Source organism: Zingiber officinale, chromosome 2B (assembly GCF_018446385.1).
Source record: "Zingiber officinale cultivar Zhangliang chromosome 2B, Zo_v1.1, whole genome shotgun sequence".
Taxonomy (NCBI): domain Eukaryota; kingdom Viridiplantae; phylum Streptophyta; class Magnoliopsida; order Zingiberales; family Zingiberaceae; genus Zingiber; species Zingiber officinale.
In genome coordinates, this window is record NC_055989.1 from 83,552,876 (window position 1) to 83,569,824 (window position 16,949).

General features: G+C 38.9%; 3 protein-coding genes across 4 annotated transcripts; all 3 read left to right on the forward strand.

The window, feature by feature from the left end:
* Nucleotides 1–2,443: 2,443 nt before the first annotated feature.
* LOC122046114 (eukaryotic peptide chain release factor subunit 1-3) lies at nt 2,444–5,817 on the forward strand. Its single transcript, XM_042606649.1, has 2 exons — nt 2,444–2,571; nt 4,139–5,817. The coding sequence occupies exon 2, from the start codon at nt 4,174–4,176 to the stop codon at nt 5,485–5,487; it is 1,314 nt and encodes a 437-aa protein (XP_042462583.1). The 5' UTR covers nt 2,444–2,571; nt 4,139–4,173; the 3' UTR covers nt 5,488–5,817.
* A 379-nt stretch (nt 5,818–6,196) lies between these two features.
* Nucleotides 6,197–7,353, forward strand: LOC122046127. The gene has a single exon (XM_042606670.1). The coding sequence runs from the start codon at nt 6,329–6,331 to the stop codon at nt 7,196–7,198; it is 870 nt and encodes a 289-aa protein (XP_042462604.1). The 5' UTR covers nt 6,197–6,328; the 3' UTR covers nt 7,199–7,353.
* Nucleotides 7,354–10,228: 2,875 nt separating this feature from the next.
* Nucleotides 10,229–15,076, forward strand: LOC122046100 (putative SWI/SNF-related matrix-associated actin-dependent regulator of chromatin subfamily A member 3-like 1). Of its 2 annotated transcripts, XM_042606632.1 has the most exons (4): nt 10,229–11,722; nt 12,178–12,484; nt 13,372–14,222; nt 14,818–15,076. In XM_042606632.1, exons 1-3 carry the CDS (start codon nt 10,265–10,267, stop codon nt 14,181–14,183), a joined length of 2,577 nt encoding a protein of 858 aa, XP_042462566.1. In that variant the 5' UTR covers nt 10,229–10,264; the 3' UTR covers nt 14,184–14,222; nt 14,818–15,076. The 2 variants fall into 2 exon arrangements, with proteins under 2 accessions (XP_042462566.1, XP_042462565.1); XM_042606631.1 differs by lacking the exon at nt 14,818–15,076 and having other exon boundaries at nt 10,231–11,722; nt 13,372–14,391.
* The last annotated feature ends 1,873 nt before the right edge of the window (nt 15,077–16,949 follow it).

Consider the following 16,949-nt stretch of genomic DNA (forward strand, 5'->3'; position numbering starts at 1 on the left):
AAGTGATATCATTTCCCAACTTATCGGGCTTATTGATTCATCGAACTAAATCTCACCCATTGATAAATTAAAGAAATAAATATCAAATATATGTGCTTGTTATTATATTAGGATTAAGAGCACACACTTCCATAATAACTGAGGTCTTTGTTCCTTCATAAAGTCAGTATAAAAGGAACGACCTCAAATGGTCCTACTCAATACACTCTAAGTGTACTAGTGTAATTATATAGTTAAGATAAACTAATACCTAATTACACTACGACTTTCCAATGGTTTGTTCATTTCCATCTTGGTCGTGAGCTACTGTTTATAATTTATAAGGAACCAATAACATGATCTTCTGTGTGTGACACCACACACCATGTTATTTACAATATAAATTAATTGAGCAACTACATTTATCATAAATGTAGATATTTGACCAATGTGATTCTTATTTCTAGATAAATATTTATACCAAAAGCTAGGCTTTTAGTATACACTCTAACATACACTACACGACAAACAAGCTAGGGAATCGTAACAATCTGTCAGGGAATAATCATTGTCTGTCAGAGAATATGCTAATGGTCTGGTGCTCACCACCCGCTGATTCCTTCCTAGACCTATAGGAGGGCACCACGTGTCATTCACTGCCAGACAAAGTCTGACATCCGACATTTCCTGATATCCGTCAGACTCCAGAAGTACCCCTTGCAGTATAAAAAGGGAAGTTTTGTCCCTTACGCAAGTACGCTCACTCGTCATTTCATTCTCGTCTTTTACTTTTCGTCCTTTTCACTATGCTTCTGGGGAAAAAGTACCTAACTTGAGCGTCGGAAGGCCTGACTCGGAGACTTTTTTCTTGGTTCTTGATCTCTAACGTGAGGCGGCTTGTCTGAGTGTGTGTAGGGCCTTCACGTCATCATTTGCATCATCGCCCCTCGTCATCTACGCGTGTAAGCCCTTCCGGCAGGTGCCAGATCGACCCGGCTTCGTAATGACTTTCCGTCAACACCAACGACAGCGCGACCTGCCTCCATCCGACTCAGCTTCCGGACGGGATCATCCATTTATCATAATTGTTCTCTTTTCATATTATGATTAATTAAGTTAACCTTTTCACATGAAGTCAGTTAATTTAACATCATAGGGTTTACAAATATAAAGACTACAAATATCAACATTATGAAATATCAAAGAGAATAGAAGATCAAACAACATTAAAGAGCTAGGTTAGAACATTCATTTCATTTTTAAAGCACTATTTTTCATCTTCATCCCCATACGAAACCCACATATGGATATGAAAATAACATTAATTATTTACTCTTCAATAATTTTATTATTTTAAACCCTCATTATACTATTTTAAATATCATTTAAATATCTTTTTAAAAGAGTTATATAAGAGTATATAGATTATCAATTATTTTATTTATTCATGCACAAAGTAATATTTACAAAGTTAAAGAATCGAAGTTAACCATTTTCTATACAGATTTTTTTTTTTTATGTCAACAGATAATATAATAATAACTCAAATACTCAAATGATAATAAAATTTATGACATACAATCTAAGCATTCCTATGACCTTTCCAATCCAGATAGTTTCCTAACTACACATCACTTAAAAAACAACCCAAAATACACCTTACGACTTCCTTTAAAGCTTACCCCTTTTGCTGGAAAAATCAAAAATGGGACAAAGCACGAAAAGGGGTTGATGTTGGCTCAATCTTGTGCTGTAAATGGGGAAGAGAACTGCTGTTGATGTTTTGTTGGAACCCAAGAGCAAACGAAAGGAATGATAAGAAAAATGCTGAAACCATGAAAGAAAAGGAAGGAAACCCCGGCAGAGGCTCCGGCGGCTGTGATTTGCTGGAAAACAACAAAAGAAGGGGAAAAAGGTTGCTACCCTTGTTGCCGGAAGAGGACAGCAGTAGTGGCAGCAACAACAGCTGCTGCGTTTCTCTTGGGTGTTGGTGAAGAGAAAGGAGGAGAAGAAGGGCTCGTGCTTGTGAAGAAGAGGGGGTTGCTGCAATTTTTTTTTCCTGCCGTTGGAGAGGAGAAGAAAAGAGAAGAATGGGGAAGAAGAAGAAAGAAAAAGCAAAGAGAGAGGTGAGGTGGGGGAATGGGCGTGAGCATGAAGAAATTGCCGTGGCAGTAGTTTTTTTCTCTCGTACTTAACAGAAAAGATGAGATTTTGTCGTAGAATTGAGGATGCAGCAAAGAAGACAAGGAAGAAACACTTGAGGCCGCCACCTTTTCAGGGCCCTTCGCCGGGAATCGATCCTTTGTCAAAAACTCTTCCAGCCTACGAAGAAGTCGGATTCCGCGACGGTGATGCAATTGCAGGAGTTGACGTCGCCGGCGACATGCTTGAGCTGATTCAGGCGGAGGAGAGAATCCAGGAATGGAATTACCTTTTCCAAAATGTTCCGATCTTTTTCGTCGGGATGAAAAGTCCAATTCAATGAACGATAAGGGTATAAGTGTAAAAGTCGGACCTTTTTCTCGCCTTCGACCCAAAAGGAAACCCTTTTTGATAGCAGCGTTCCTTGTGCCGCCGCAGCGCCGCTCAAAGGTGATTCCTGCTCCGCCACTCATTCCTCCGTCTAAGATTTCTCTTTATTTGACATAAACTTCGATGATTCCTTCTCCTCATGCGACGCTGTGAAACTCATGTTTTTTGATCGTAAAATGGATTGTTCTTATCTCCCGGAGTGCTGTGTGTCAGATCTGTTACGCTTTGAAGTTCTTTGTCGAATACATGGTTCAATCTTTGAAGCTGGATTATGCTCCTTAACAAATTCGATAGAGATCTCATCCGCCAAAGTTTTGCCTTTTAGCTCCTTTTACTATATGTTCTTCAATTGCTGGATAAGATCCATGTAGCTGCCCCCTTTAACAGTTCGAATATGGCTAATTGTTGTTATAATATTCTTCGATTCACTTCGATAACAAGTAAAATGATGTTTCTTTGCAAAAAAGTATACAGTTTCTGTTCATTGTAATGGAAGGAAATGACTTAGCTTTTTCACATTTACTGGCATGATGTGCTTGCTATATTGCAACTTTATGTAGTATCTTTCTGGAGACCATCATCAAGCGGTGTTTGTACCGACTGATGTTTTGTTGGATGTCCTCTTATCGTCTAACTATATAATCAACTGATCGTTGCTGAACATCATCAAGTGGTGTTCATACCGACTGATGTTTTCTTGGATGTCTTCTTATCACACCAAATCTTCAATTCTAGTTGATTCAACTTGTCTAACTATATAATCAACTGATCGTTGGAGAACATGGTTGCACCCTTTGTTATCTACCATAGCTACATATAGTAGTGTTTCTTCAATTTTATTTCTACAATTCCTCATGTGCATCTTTGCATTCTCATTCTTATCACAGTAATTTTTCTTTCGGCATGTTCATAATTGTGCAAAATTCTAATTCAAAAAGTTTGTTATAAAACTTGCTTTTAGCGTAAGAGAGACAACAATTGTGCAAGATTCCAAGAGTTTCTACAGTTTCACTATCCATTTTTTATTCTATGAATGGTATTATCATCAATACGGATACTGAAACTCCAATTGTGTTTGGAATAATTTGATTTAATTTTTTATTGTGAGTCAACATGAAGCATAACATAGCCGGATATAACAAGATTTTACACATTACTTGATTTATCAATGATGAAGTTGTCGAAACATTAGGAAGGTCTTTGCTTTAAAGTTGTCGGTTGGCAGGCGTCTTTATGTTAGTCATTGCTAGCATAAGTTGTGCTGTGTGTGTTTGGTTGAAAGATAATGTTGGAAAACTAGAAAATGAGATGAATTATAGAGATGCTGCCTTGTGAAAAAGTTTTGGTACTATGTTTTTTATCCAAGCAGTAATTCCACTTTTGCCTTTCTTGCTCACTAGCTGATTTGAATGAAATTCCTCAAGAAATATGATTCTTTAGATCTGAGTCTCCTTCCTAGCAAACTCGAAAGTGTTTATCATATTTGACTTCATATTTAGTACCATACGACTTGCTGTCATGTTTTCTAAACTCAGATTTCGAACCAAAGCAGCTTATTTATCGTGCTCTGAATTAGTTCCATAAGTAATTTTTACTAGTTTCTCATTGCATTTTGGTTCTTACACAGGTGATCAGTGTGTAGATTCTTGAAATTTAGTAGACATGGCAGATGATCAGGAAACCGATAAGAACATTCAGATCTGGAAGATCAAGAAACTAATCAAGGCATTGGAATCTGCCAGAGGTAACGGCACAAGCATGATCTCTCTCATAATGCCTCCACGTGATCAAATTGCTCGAGTCACCAAGATGCTGGCTGATGAATATGGTACTGCTTCAAATATTAAAAGTAGAGTCAATCGACAGTCCGTGCTGGCGGCCATTACATCGGCTCAGCAGAGGCTGAAATTGTACAGCAAGGTTCCTCCCAAGGGTCTGGTTTTGTATACCGGTACCATTGTCACCGATGACGGAAAGGAAAAGAAGGTGACGATTGATTTTGAGCCTTTTAAACCCATTAACGTCTCGCTCTACCTTTGTGATAACAAGTTCCATACCGAAGCTTTGAATGAACTCCTGGAATCAGATGACAAATTTGGTTTCATAGTTATGGATGGTAATGGAACTCTGTTCGGTACCTTGAGTGGAAATACACGAGAGGTGCTTCACAAATTCACTGTTGACCTTCCGAAAAAGCATGGCCGCGGAGGGCAATCAGCACTTCGGTTTGCTAGGCTCCGTATGGAAAAGCGTCACAACTATGTGCGAAAAACAGCAGAACTCGCCACCCAGTTCTTCATAAACCCAGCTACGAGTCAGCCAAATGTGGCTGGACTGATCTTGGCCGGTTCAGCTGACTTCAAAACCGAGTTAAGCCAATCAGACATGTTCGATCAACGTCTTCAAGTTAAAATCCTCAATGTAGTCGATGTTTCTTATGGAGGAGAAAACGGTTTCAACCAGGCCATTGAGTTGTCAGCAGAGATTCTGTCGAATGTTAAATTCATACAGGAAAAGAAGTTGATAGGGAAGTATTTCGAAGAAATAAGTCAGGACACTGGGAAATATGTTTTCGGTGTGGACGACACTTTAAAGGCTCTTGAAATGGGAGCTGTGGAGACCTTGATCGTGTGGGAAAATTTGGATATCAATCGATACTCGCTAAAGAACAGTGCTACCGGCGAAATTATAATAAAGCACTTGAACAAGGATCAAGAAGCCGACCAAAGCAACTTCCGCGACCTGGCTAGCAACGCGGAACTAGAGGTCCAGGAGAAAATGTCGCTTCTAGAGTGGTTCGCCAACGAATACAAGCGTTTCGGTTGCACATTGGAGTTCGTCACCAACAAATCGCAAGAGGGCTCGCAGTTCTGCAGGGGCTTCGGTGGCATAGGTGGCATCCTGCGCTATCAGCTGGACATGAGGTCCCTCGACGAGTTGTCGGATGACGGAGAGGTGTATGAGGACTCCGACTAGCAATCAACAATACCAAGCTGGAGCTGGCCAAGGAAAAGAGAGACCTCGTCCAAATCCTATGAAGCTCATGGTGCATACACGCAAACACTGCTTGTGCATTTCTCGATTGGTAGACCGGTGGTGGTTCAAGTTCAGAGAGAGTGGAATTTCGGAGCGGGAAGCTTAATTCTGGTGTAGCTAAAATCAAACTTGTCTTGATTTTTAGGACTCCCCGCAGTTTTTATCTGTAACTCTGTTTCGGTTTCGATACAAAGTTTGTATCTGCTGCGTCTGCTTGAACTATTTCGATGATGGTTGTAATTTAATCATAATAGAAGCTGTTTTTGGTTACCATCTCTAGTCATGGTATTGTTTGATCCTCCTAAGCAATGAGACATTACGGGTTCATCAGCTTTCACGGATATAATCGAGTTGGTACTTAGATGGTACATTGCTACCTCATGGGTTCATCGGTTCTTTAGTTGATTGAGCCGAGTTGATCTTTATGGATCAAGTTTAGGCATTCTTTGAGTATTTGACGTAGCAAGTGAATAATCTTTATTTTATTTTAGTTTTCATAACTTGTTTTCTCTCTCGTTTTTTAATTATAATTAGAAAAAATTAACTAACAATTTGTATTCTGATTAATTTATTTCTATTATAATTAATTTTTTTCCGAAAAAAGGTTTAGTTAATATAACGAAGTCGCCGCATTCAAACCCTCGTTCCTTCCTTGATTCGTAATCCTCCGTGAAGCTGCCTGCCTACTTTCGCCGTCCTTCGCCCTATAAATACTCCGCCGAGAAGCCTCGTCGGAAACGCTTTCGTCAAGTTAGGGCTTCGTAATTCCGTCGATCGGTCGATGGGCGATCGGAGCAGCGGCGAAGGATGGCCCGCCGACGCGTGGCGGCCGCCTCGCCCCCACCGGCGGTCGGCCGACGGGCACCCGGTCCCGCTCTGGGAGAGGCGGTTCTGTAGCGAGGCGTGCGGCATCCCGTGGGAGCGGCTGTGCGCGATCCAGCGGTGGATAACCGGCGACACGCAGGAGCGCGTGATGCGGTGGGACGACTCCGCCGCGGCGGAGGCCCTCCGTGACTCCAAGGCCAGGTACTGCGCCCGCTACCACGGGCGCCCCTGCGGCATCCCCCTCCCTGACCCGGACATGTACATCGACGAGGTCGACCACGACGCCATCGTCGATCCGGAGCTGATCGCCGACCTGGAGAAGCCGCCACCGCAGTACAGCGAACCGGATGACGCCGCCGCTCCATTGACTACGGGCGATAGGGTTCTTCTTGAAGACATCCGGCCGACCGGGTGGGACGAGGTGCCCGAGCCTAATCCCTTGAACTGCGGTAGAGTTGTCGACGCATGGGATCACTCGACCGGGTGGAACGAAGTGCCCGAGCCAAATCGTTTGAACCGTGATGGATCTGCCGATGCGTGGAATCAAGGTGATCCCTGGAGTAGTGGTGGCGGAAGGTCCGATTTTGTTGCTGAAGACAACAGGAGAAATGCTCAATGGGGAACCTGGGAAAACAAGAACAGGATTTCTGATCATGGTAGACGAAATGGAAGAAAAAGGGATGGAGGGGGTCGCTGGGGGCCAAGACACATCAGACCCAAATACCAAACCAGCCATTACCAATCGAACAATGAGCCTTGGGGAAATTGCAGAGGAGGTGGAAGGAATTGGACAGGAAAGCAACGGTATCAGGAGCACTATCCATGAAACATATGTTCTTGATTATAGGTGATACAGTGCTGCTGTTTTTGTTTGAAACAGTAGATACATTGGCAGAGTTTTTTTTTTTTTCTTTCACTGTTGTAATGTCTTGCTTTCTTAGTCTTGTTTGAGTCCAATAATAGGCTAATACTCTTATGGAACTTCCAAGTACAATGGTAACTAATGGTGCTTCATTAATAATATGTTTGCACATCAAAGAACTAGCGAGCTGAGGTTAAGAATCTTTGTTTAAATTATTTTTCAAATGCACATTCCCTTCCTCTAACCATGAAATGGTTTGATCTGGATTTAATATATCACTGCTACTTATTTCTTAGTCAATGATTTAGTGGAGGTGGAAGGAAATGAACCGGGAAGCAACAATATCAAGAGCACTATCCATGAAACATATGTTCTTGCTTATAGGTGATATAGTGCCATTGTTTTTGTTTAAAATAGTAGATATGTTGGTAAGAGTGTCTTTTTTTTCTTTCATTGTTGTAGTGTCTTGCTTTCTTAGTCTTGTTTAAGTCCAATTATAGGCTGATACTTTTATGGAACTTCCAAGTACAATGGTAACTAATGGTGCTTCATTAGTAATATGTTTGCACATCAGAGACTTAGTGATCTGAGGTTTAGAATCTTGTTTAAACTATTTTTCAAATGCACATCCTTCCTCTAACTATGAAATGGTTTGATCTGGTTAATATATCACTCCTATTTATTTCTTTGACAATGATTCAGAGGAGGTGGAAGGAATTAGACAGGAAGCAACTGTGAGCACTATCCATGAAATATATGTTCTTGCTTAAAGGTGATACAGTGCTGGTGTTTTTGTTTAAAATAGTAAATAAGTTGATAGAGTTTTTTTCACTGTTGGAGTTTCTTGCTTTCTTAGTCTTGTTTAAGTCCAATTATAGGCTAATATTTTTTTGGAATTTCCTAGTACAATGGCCATTGGTGGTGCTTCATTAGCAATATGTTTGTACATCAGTGAACTAGTGAGCTGAGGTTTAGAATCTTGTTTGAACTATTTTTCAAATGCACACCCCTTCCTCTAACCATGAAATGGCTTGATCTGGATTTAATATATCACTCCTGCTTATTTCTTAGACAATGATTCAGAGGAGGTGGAAGGAATTGGACAGGAAGCAACGGTGAGCACTATCCATGAAACATATGTTCTTGCTTATAGGTGATACAGTGCTGTTGTTCTCGGAAACAACCTCTTGCAAAAAAAAAAAAAAAACAAGATAAGACTGCGTACAATAGATCTTTCACCGAGACCCTGCATTAGTAGGAGCTTCGTGCACCGGATTGCCCTTTAATAGTAGATAAGTTGATAGAGTTTTTTTTCTCACTGTTGTAGGGTCTTGCTTTCTTAGTCTTGTTTAAGTCCAATAATAGGCTAATAGTCTTATGGAACTTCAAGTACAATGGTAACGAGTGGTGCTTCATTAATAATATGTTTGCACATCAGAGAACTAGTGAGCTGAGGTTAAGAATCTTTGTTTGAACTATTTTTCAAATGCACATTCCTTTCCTCTAACCATGAAATAGTTTGATCTTGATTTAATATATCACTCCTGTTTATTTCTTAGACAATGATTCAGAGGAGGTGGAAGCAATGGTGAACACTATGCATGAAACATATGTTCTTGCTTAAAGCTGATAATACAGTGCTTTTGTTTTTGTTTAAAATAGTAGATACGTTGATATTTTTTTTTTTCCCTTCTTTCAGTGTCTTGCTTCTTAGTCTTGTTTAAGTCTGGTTATAGGTTAATACTGTTAGGGAACTTCCAAGTACAATGGTAACAGATGGTGCTTCATTAATAATATGTTTGCACATCAGAGAACTAGTGAGCTGATGTTTAGGATCTTGTTTAATCCATTTTTCAAATGCACATCCCTTTAACCATGAAATAGTTTGATCTGCATTTAATATACCACTCCTCCTTATTTCTTAGACAATGATTCAATAGATGACTGCCAATTGATGATTGAGAACCATGTACCCAAGTGCTCTGCTTATCTTAAAAAGCAAAAAACAGAATTTATGCATTGCGATTACCTCTGTTGATATTTCCTGGAGGAACGGTTTGCTCTTTTTGGTTTATCTAGTCTTCAATTTATGCATTTAATATTCCCTGTACCTCAAATTATCCAGATTGGAAAAGTAGTGATTCAATCATCCTTTTTCATGTTCAGGATAATTTTAGCTATAGAGAAATGCATCAGCATCTGCATGACTAGATATATATGTGATTTGCATCTAAGTTAGTGTCGCTAACAATTGCTTTCGATTTCATCGACTCTCTACTCTATGTCGTCGCTATTTCATTTTCCCTTTTAGCTTCTTTTCCTTGTGGCAATGATTTTTTTTCCTATCCCTTGGAGCAACTAGACTGCAACTCACATAGATGTCTGGAACCCTGTGACTATCCTTGATGGCACTGTGCAGTATCAGCTTCATCTTGCTCTGAAGTCTGAAATTTGAAACCCCATAGCACTGCTATCTTTGGCGGTCTTGCAATGGGTCCTTCTACATGCCTATGACATAATAGCAACAACGACGACACAACGAAGATGTTTCGGAGAGAGAAAAAAAGACTATCAACTTGTGTATCTATTGTTAACCGATACAAAGACTATATTAATGGCATGCTATGGAATAACTTGACCATTAACCAACTTAGTTTTGTAAATTTTGTTACTTTTCTCAGTTCTCATATCCATTGAGGAAGAACCAGTGTTGCAAGTGTGTTTCTAATATGCATCATTACAAATTTATTCAGTATTATTGTGATTTATTATATTATTGTTAATGTGTAGTCTCTGCTTAATCATGCCATTTTTTTTTTGTTATTACATGTTTCTGATTCTCATGCAGGCTGAAAAATAAAATAAAATAAAAATGTAAATAAATTTTGAGGATAAAATTGTTATACGTATTTTCTCAGGGGTGAAGTAGATATTTTGATCGAGCGCACCGCTGTGGCGCTCGCACGTGCTTTGCACGGCTTTGTGCGGCTTTTAAAACTCTCTCGAAACCCCCGCTGACTCTCCCGGCCGATGGCCTCCATGGACGAGCTCGAGCCCCCGAGCGGCACCTCCGATTTAGAGTCGCAAGAGCTTCTCTCCGATGCGGTTCTCGTCGGCTTCGTCCTCGCTGACATCGTCGGCCTCCGCCACTACTCCGGCGTCATCAGAGGCCGGGAGATGGTCGGCCTCGTCCGCGAGCCCCTCAACCCTTACGATCCTAATGCTATCAAGGTCCTCAACACTCGCACTGTCCAGGTTGGCCACATCCGGCGTGGCTCCGCCGCCGCCCTCGCGCCGCTCATCGACTCGCACCTCGTCACCGTAGAGGCCATTGTGCCAAAACCCCCTTCCAAGAATCGGAATCCCTACCGCCTCCCCTGCCAAATCCACCTCTTTGCCCGCCCCGACGCGATTCCGATTGTCCGCGCCGCCGTCTCCGAGGGAGGGCTTGAGCTCATCGAGTACGGCGACCATCAGTTCGGTCTTTCGGAGGCCGTCATCATACAGGAAGAGAGTTCTAAGAAGTCCAAGTCAGGGAAGGGCAGCAAGAGCGTCGACGAGATCTTTGCCCTAGTTAGAAAGGTCGATGAGGGGAAATTTGCTCCTTTGGAGCCTCCTAAAGACATTATTTTGTCAGAGCTGTTCGAGCACCAGAAAGAAGGGTTAGGGTGGTTGGTTGGGAGGGAGAATTCGTCTGACCTGCCTCCATTTTGGGAAGCACGGAATGGAACTTTTGTGAATGTGTTGACGAATCACGAGACCTCAGAGAGGCCAGAGACGCTGAAAGGTGGGATCTTCGCCGACGATATGGGTTTAGGAAAGACTCTTACTCTACTTTCTTTGATTGCCATCGACAAGTGTGGTGGCTTTCCCAGTTCCTCCTCATCAAGTCTTCAGGAAGAACATGAAAGGCTAAGATCTTCGAGTAGTAGAAAGTCTGGGAAGAAAACTACTGCTCCACGGAAAAGACGCAAACTTGATGGTGGAAGTGTCACACAGACTGAAGATGCCTTGCGACCTAAAACGACATTGGTTGTTTGTCCTCCTTCTGTTTTCACATCATGGATAACTCAATTGGAAGAACACACCATGCCTGGGAGCTTGAAAGTGTATTTGTATCATGGAGATCGCACACAGGATCCCGCGGTGCTTTTGCAACATGACATTGTTATGACAACCTATGCCACTTTGTCTGCTGAGTTCAATGATTCTAACTCTCCTATGAAGGAAATTGAGTGGTACAGAGTTATTCTTGATGAAGCTCACTTGATTAAAAATTCTGCGGCTAAGCAAACAAAGGCAGTCATTGCTCTGAAATCTGAGAGAAGGTGGGCAGTGACAGGGACACCTATTCAGAATAGTTCTTTTGATTTGTTTTCGCTTATGGCTTTCTTGAAATTTCAACCATTTGCAATCAAGAGCTACTGGCAGAACTTGATTGAACGCCCACTTTATCAAAGGAAAAAGAGCGGGATAGCTCGCCTACAGGTAACTGATTTCTGATTTCAGCAAATTCTGTATGTGTGTTTTTCTCTATTCACGATTAAATAGCACAGAGAAGAACCTTAGTTCGTTCTAACCGACTTCCAAAACGTGACTAGCTAAAGCATTGGAACCTCAGTTCATCATGATGCCACAATCATATATACTGATGAAAAAAGAAGCATGACTTGAGATTGATTTATTTTGTAGGATGTGGGGGAAAATTCCTGCTCAAAATAGATGCATTCTATAATAGGAAATTGACGAAAATTGTATGACTAGCATACATGGTTTTTGTATCTCATAGCTGCTTTCAAAGTAACCTTAAATTAATTTAGGACAGTTTACCTAGCTTTTTTGTCCATTTTTAAAACCATATGATAATTGTATCTCAGAAAATTAGACTGGATTAACTAAGTTGCTGTTTCAGTTATCAAGCTTTTTCTCTCTGAGTCTGCCAGGCCTTGATAGGAACAATATCCTTGCGGAGGACAAAATATGCAGAAGATGGAAGTGGTGGTGTGGTTGGGCTTCCACGCAAAACTATTGTAACCTGTTATGTAAACCTATCTGCCGAGGAACTAGAATTTTATGACCATATTGAATCTGAAGCTCAAAACACTCTCAGAGAGTACCTTGATACAGACACTTTACTGCGTAATTATTCGACTGTGCTTCATATATTACTAAGACTAAGGCAGATTTGCAACGACATGGAGTTGTGTCCTTCAGACATCCAATCTTTCCTTCCACCCAGTGCCCTTGAAGGTAACGTGTGATCTTTAATCGCAAGTTTGATATTGCTTTCATATTTGAAAATTGCATTAATAGAAAACATGACTGAAAATCACTTTTGTTTAGGTCCTATTTGAAGTGTATTGAGGCTGCAAAGTGTTTTTATGGACAAGACCTAGTTTCTTGATAGGCCTTTGTCTAAAATTATATATGGTTTTCCTAATTTGTGTCAAAAATTGTGTTCTTAAAATAAATTAGCAGACATTAAAATTTGTTAACTGTATTATATCATGACTCTTTGACGAGCAATGACCATGTTTGTTTAACTACGATAACAAACAAACATAGCACATCAGTTAACTTTGGCACTCAAAGATTTTATAGTGATTCATTGTATTAACAGTTTCCATAAATTAGTAAGAAAGTTTCATTCTTAGTTATGCAATTAGATTTACGACCTATTTATTGTTTTTTTTATTTATTGTTTTTTTTTTAACGGATTGAAGCCACAAACTTGAGAACAGGAGAACGCTTTAAAATTTGAGGGAGATTGTAATTTAATATTTGTTTACCATTGTTTGTGAATTTCACTGGTTGGAAGCAAACAAAGTTGTCTTACCTTGCTGTATTTCTTTTTTTTTTTTACTTGTAAAGTTTCCATTCATCTATTTGTTCCCTTTATATATTGGTCTCATTTTAGTCAAGTTTTGACAAATCATCGCAGGTTCATTAATGAACATCATAGATTGAAACATCAACAAGCAAAAAAGCTATTTGTATTTGTGAACTTAGACATTGATAATAAACTAGTTTCCTTATTCTACTGGCTTCAATATCTTCTCTTTCAGTTTTTCCATGTGACCATTTCTCCATTTTTTTTTTTATCATATCTAACTCAAGAGATGTTAATTCTCTTGCAGATGTTTCTCAGAACCCAGAGTTGCTTAAGAAATTAGCATCCTTGGTTGATGAAGGAGATGATTTCGATTGTCCAGTTTGCCTTTCTCCACCTCAGAGGATTGTCATTACTTGTTGTGCTCACATATTTTGTCAAGCCTGCATACTGAAAACCCTAAAACAGGTCAATGCCTGTTGTCCCATCTGTCGTCATTCCTTATCGAAAACTGACCTTTTTGTGGCGCCGCAAACAAAATCCTTCAATGACGACATGTCAAAAGCTCACTCAAGAAATAGGCCATTATCTTCAAAAGTCACTACCTTGTTGAAACTTCTATTAGCAGACAAGGAGCAGAATCCCTCGACAAAATCTGTCATCTTCTCACAGTTCAGGAAGATGCTTATTTTGCTTCAAGAGCCACTTAAGGAAGCCGGTTTTGTGGTTTTGCAATTGGATGGTTCGATGAGCACAAAAAAGAGGACTGAGGTGATAAAGAAATTCACAGCATCTGGTCCTGGAACACCAATGATTCTACTCGCCAGTCTAAAGGCTGCAGGTGCTGGAATAAACCTCGCAGCGGCATCCCGAGTCTACCTTTTCGAGCCATGGTGGAATCCTGCAGTCGAGGAGCAAGCGATGGACAGAGTGCATAGAATTGGGCAACGTGAAGAAGTGAAGGTCGTGAGGATGATAGTGAAGGACAGCATCGAGGAGAGGATTCTGATGTTGCAGGAAAAGAAGAAGAGCTTAGCGAGTGGTGCTTTTGGGAAGAAATCAACAAATGATCAACAGCGAATGCGCATTGAAGATTTACGCATTATGATGCACATCTAAGTGAACATCTCATCATTTCAGACGGCTACTTTTGAGAAGGTAAAACTCTTAGCGTCCACATGAAATTTTGCTATCTTTCCTTGAATTGGTATGAAAGTGATATATAACGTGACTCTTTAAGGTGTGAATCATCAAACTTGTAGGTTTTCTTTCACTGTTTCCTTTAAGGATTTATAGTGATGAAATTTTGGATAGTATTTAATAAGTACCCTCGATCTGTTTCACTTAATAGAATTGATAATGAATAGGATAGTTATTTTAAGAAAATGAGCAGACTAATAACCATGTAAAAATTGTTACTTCTTGCTCATTTTCAGACCAAACTCACGAACAATTATTTGCTAAAAACTTTATCCTGCATGGGCAGACTAATAATATTCTCGTTGTTGCTAACCTTGCTCGAGCAAACTTGATCCTGCTAAAACTCTTTTATTTGCTACAATCTCTTTTTTTTTCTTGGTAATCAACAATTATATTCTACTGTTTTGGCCTTTTTCTTTCAAAATCCCTTCATTGTTTGTCTTTCCTTCCCTCTTCGTTGATCAATTGACTCTTCAAATCTCTCATACATGGTATTTTTCAGTGTTTTATTTGTTGATGTATTTATTATTTTCTTTACTTTTATATTTGGTAGAGGAAGACATGAATGGCTCTTGGAACCACAGAAAGTGTAATCAGAAGGCACAATTATATTTTATCAGAAATTAATTGACTAATTTGAGTCAAGTTGAGGCAAATAAATAATCAGGGAAGTAGTAGCTACCAAAAAATCAATGCTTTGCTTCATCATTTTAATTCACCACACATGTCAACGTATTTCATTTTTATTTCTAGTAAACTTTATTATATATCTAGTTTAATCATACTCTTCACCATTAATTAGTGTTTTTGATAATCCTCTTTAAAATGTGTAAAAAATTTATTATGATGTTTGTTTATTTATAGCCGTGACTGGCTTCACTGCTTTGATGCAATGAGTAAATCGTTCAATTAAGATTGATATTAATTGAAGCATTTTAAATGATCTGGATTTGAAGTGATGTTTAGAGATTAATAATGGCTGTTATAGTAGCAATAGGTGATTCCGTCAATCATGTGATTAGCTTATAGCCGACTGTCAAATGATTAAGGAGAGAAAGAAGCTTTTTTTGAGAGTATATGTCTGTCGAGCATTGATCTATGCTCCAGTCAATTGAGTATTCTATGGAGATTAGGGGTGTAAATAAATCAAATCGATTCTAGTTGAATAATATGAAAATATTGATATTTGAATTTGAGTTTGAAAAATATATATAAAGTATTTGAAGCTCAACTTGAAACACAAAAATATAAATAATTTGGGAGCTCGATTTAAATTGGTTGAGCATATTCATTATAATTTCAAATGATTTAAATTTGAATTTAATTTAAATTATTTTAATCTTAATTTAAATATATCCAAGTTAAAATTATGTAAAATAATTAGAATTTAATTCTACTCGAATAATTAAATAAAATATTGTAGGTTTAAATTCGATTTGAAAACTTATTGAATATGTTTTAGTGCGGTACGAATTTGATAATTTTAAAAATAAATCTAATATTTTTTTGACCCGTGAAAAGTTTGTGAATCGGGTCGATTTGTTTGCACTCTAGTGTGGACGTGGATTATTTTCATATTCATTGGAGTGACGAACGTGTTAGAGCTTTCCTAACCATTAGAGTTCCATAGTTGACTTGGTAAATAGTAAGTACTTTTTATTTTAATAAAAGTTGACTTTGTGGTTGTTAAGTAGAGATTATATGTGTGCCTCTATAAGTTTAATTGATATTTAATGCATTCTTTATTTTATTTTTATTTTAAAAATCTTGACCTTATATTTTTATTTTTACACTAAATAAGTAATTAATTCATAATCATTTTTCTCTCAAAATGTCATTTTCTTTTTATTTCATTTAAATTTTATATCTTTCTCTCTACTTATTAAATTTAAGGGTAAATTATCCTAAACTCATAAACCCAACTTTCTTTTCAATCTATGTCAGAAAAAATTTAACAAATTTTTCTTTGTTTTGACCTCTAATGAGCTGATTTATCTAATTATTTTCCTCTTTTATGTATAAAAAATCTAAAATAAAATATAATTTCTTTTACATTTAGTACATTTAAACTAAAATTTAGTATATCAAGTGAGCACGATTTTTTTTCATATGATCAATTTAAATGATACTGAATTTAAGAGGAATTATATCATTATTTTTATATCAGAATTTCTCATTATTTTTTATCCTGATCGAAAATTGATAAGATGAATGTTGGGGATGTGACGCTTTCAGTGACCTCCTGTGGACTTCGTTCTGGCCTTGCAACATAAGCAGTGTCAGTACCGAGCCAGGGAAGGGTTTCCCGGCGATGACCCTTCGACACTCAAGTCAGTATCCAGTGAAGAAGCAAAGAGACGGGGCAACTAGAAACTGTAGCGCAACAGTAAATATCACATATAATGCATACCTCCGTTGATGCTTGGATCCTTTTTATATAGAGCTCTTGTAGCGCGCGTGCACGCTTCCCAAGGTGGGTACACATCTCAAAGCTTTTCCTGAAAAGATTTGTCAGTAAAGTGTCCCTAACACAGTACCTTAACGGGCTGAGCATATTTCTGAAGTGACAGTGGAAGCTTCTGCCGTACGATCTTCTGTTTGATTATGTCGCTTGTAAGTGGCACTAGCTCCCAAAAGGATGTCGAAAGATATCCTGCTGTGTCTGTTGCTTGGCCGAGCGGAATA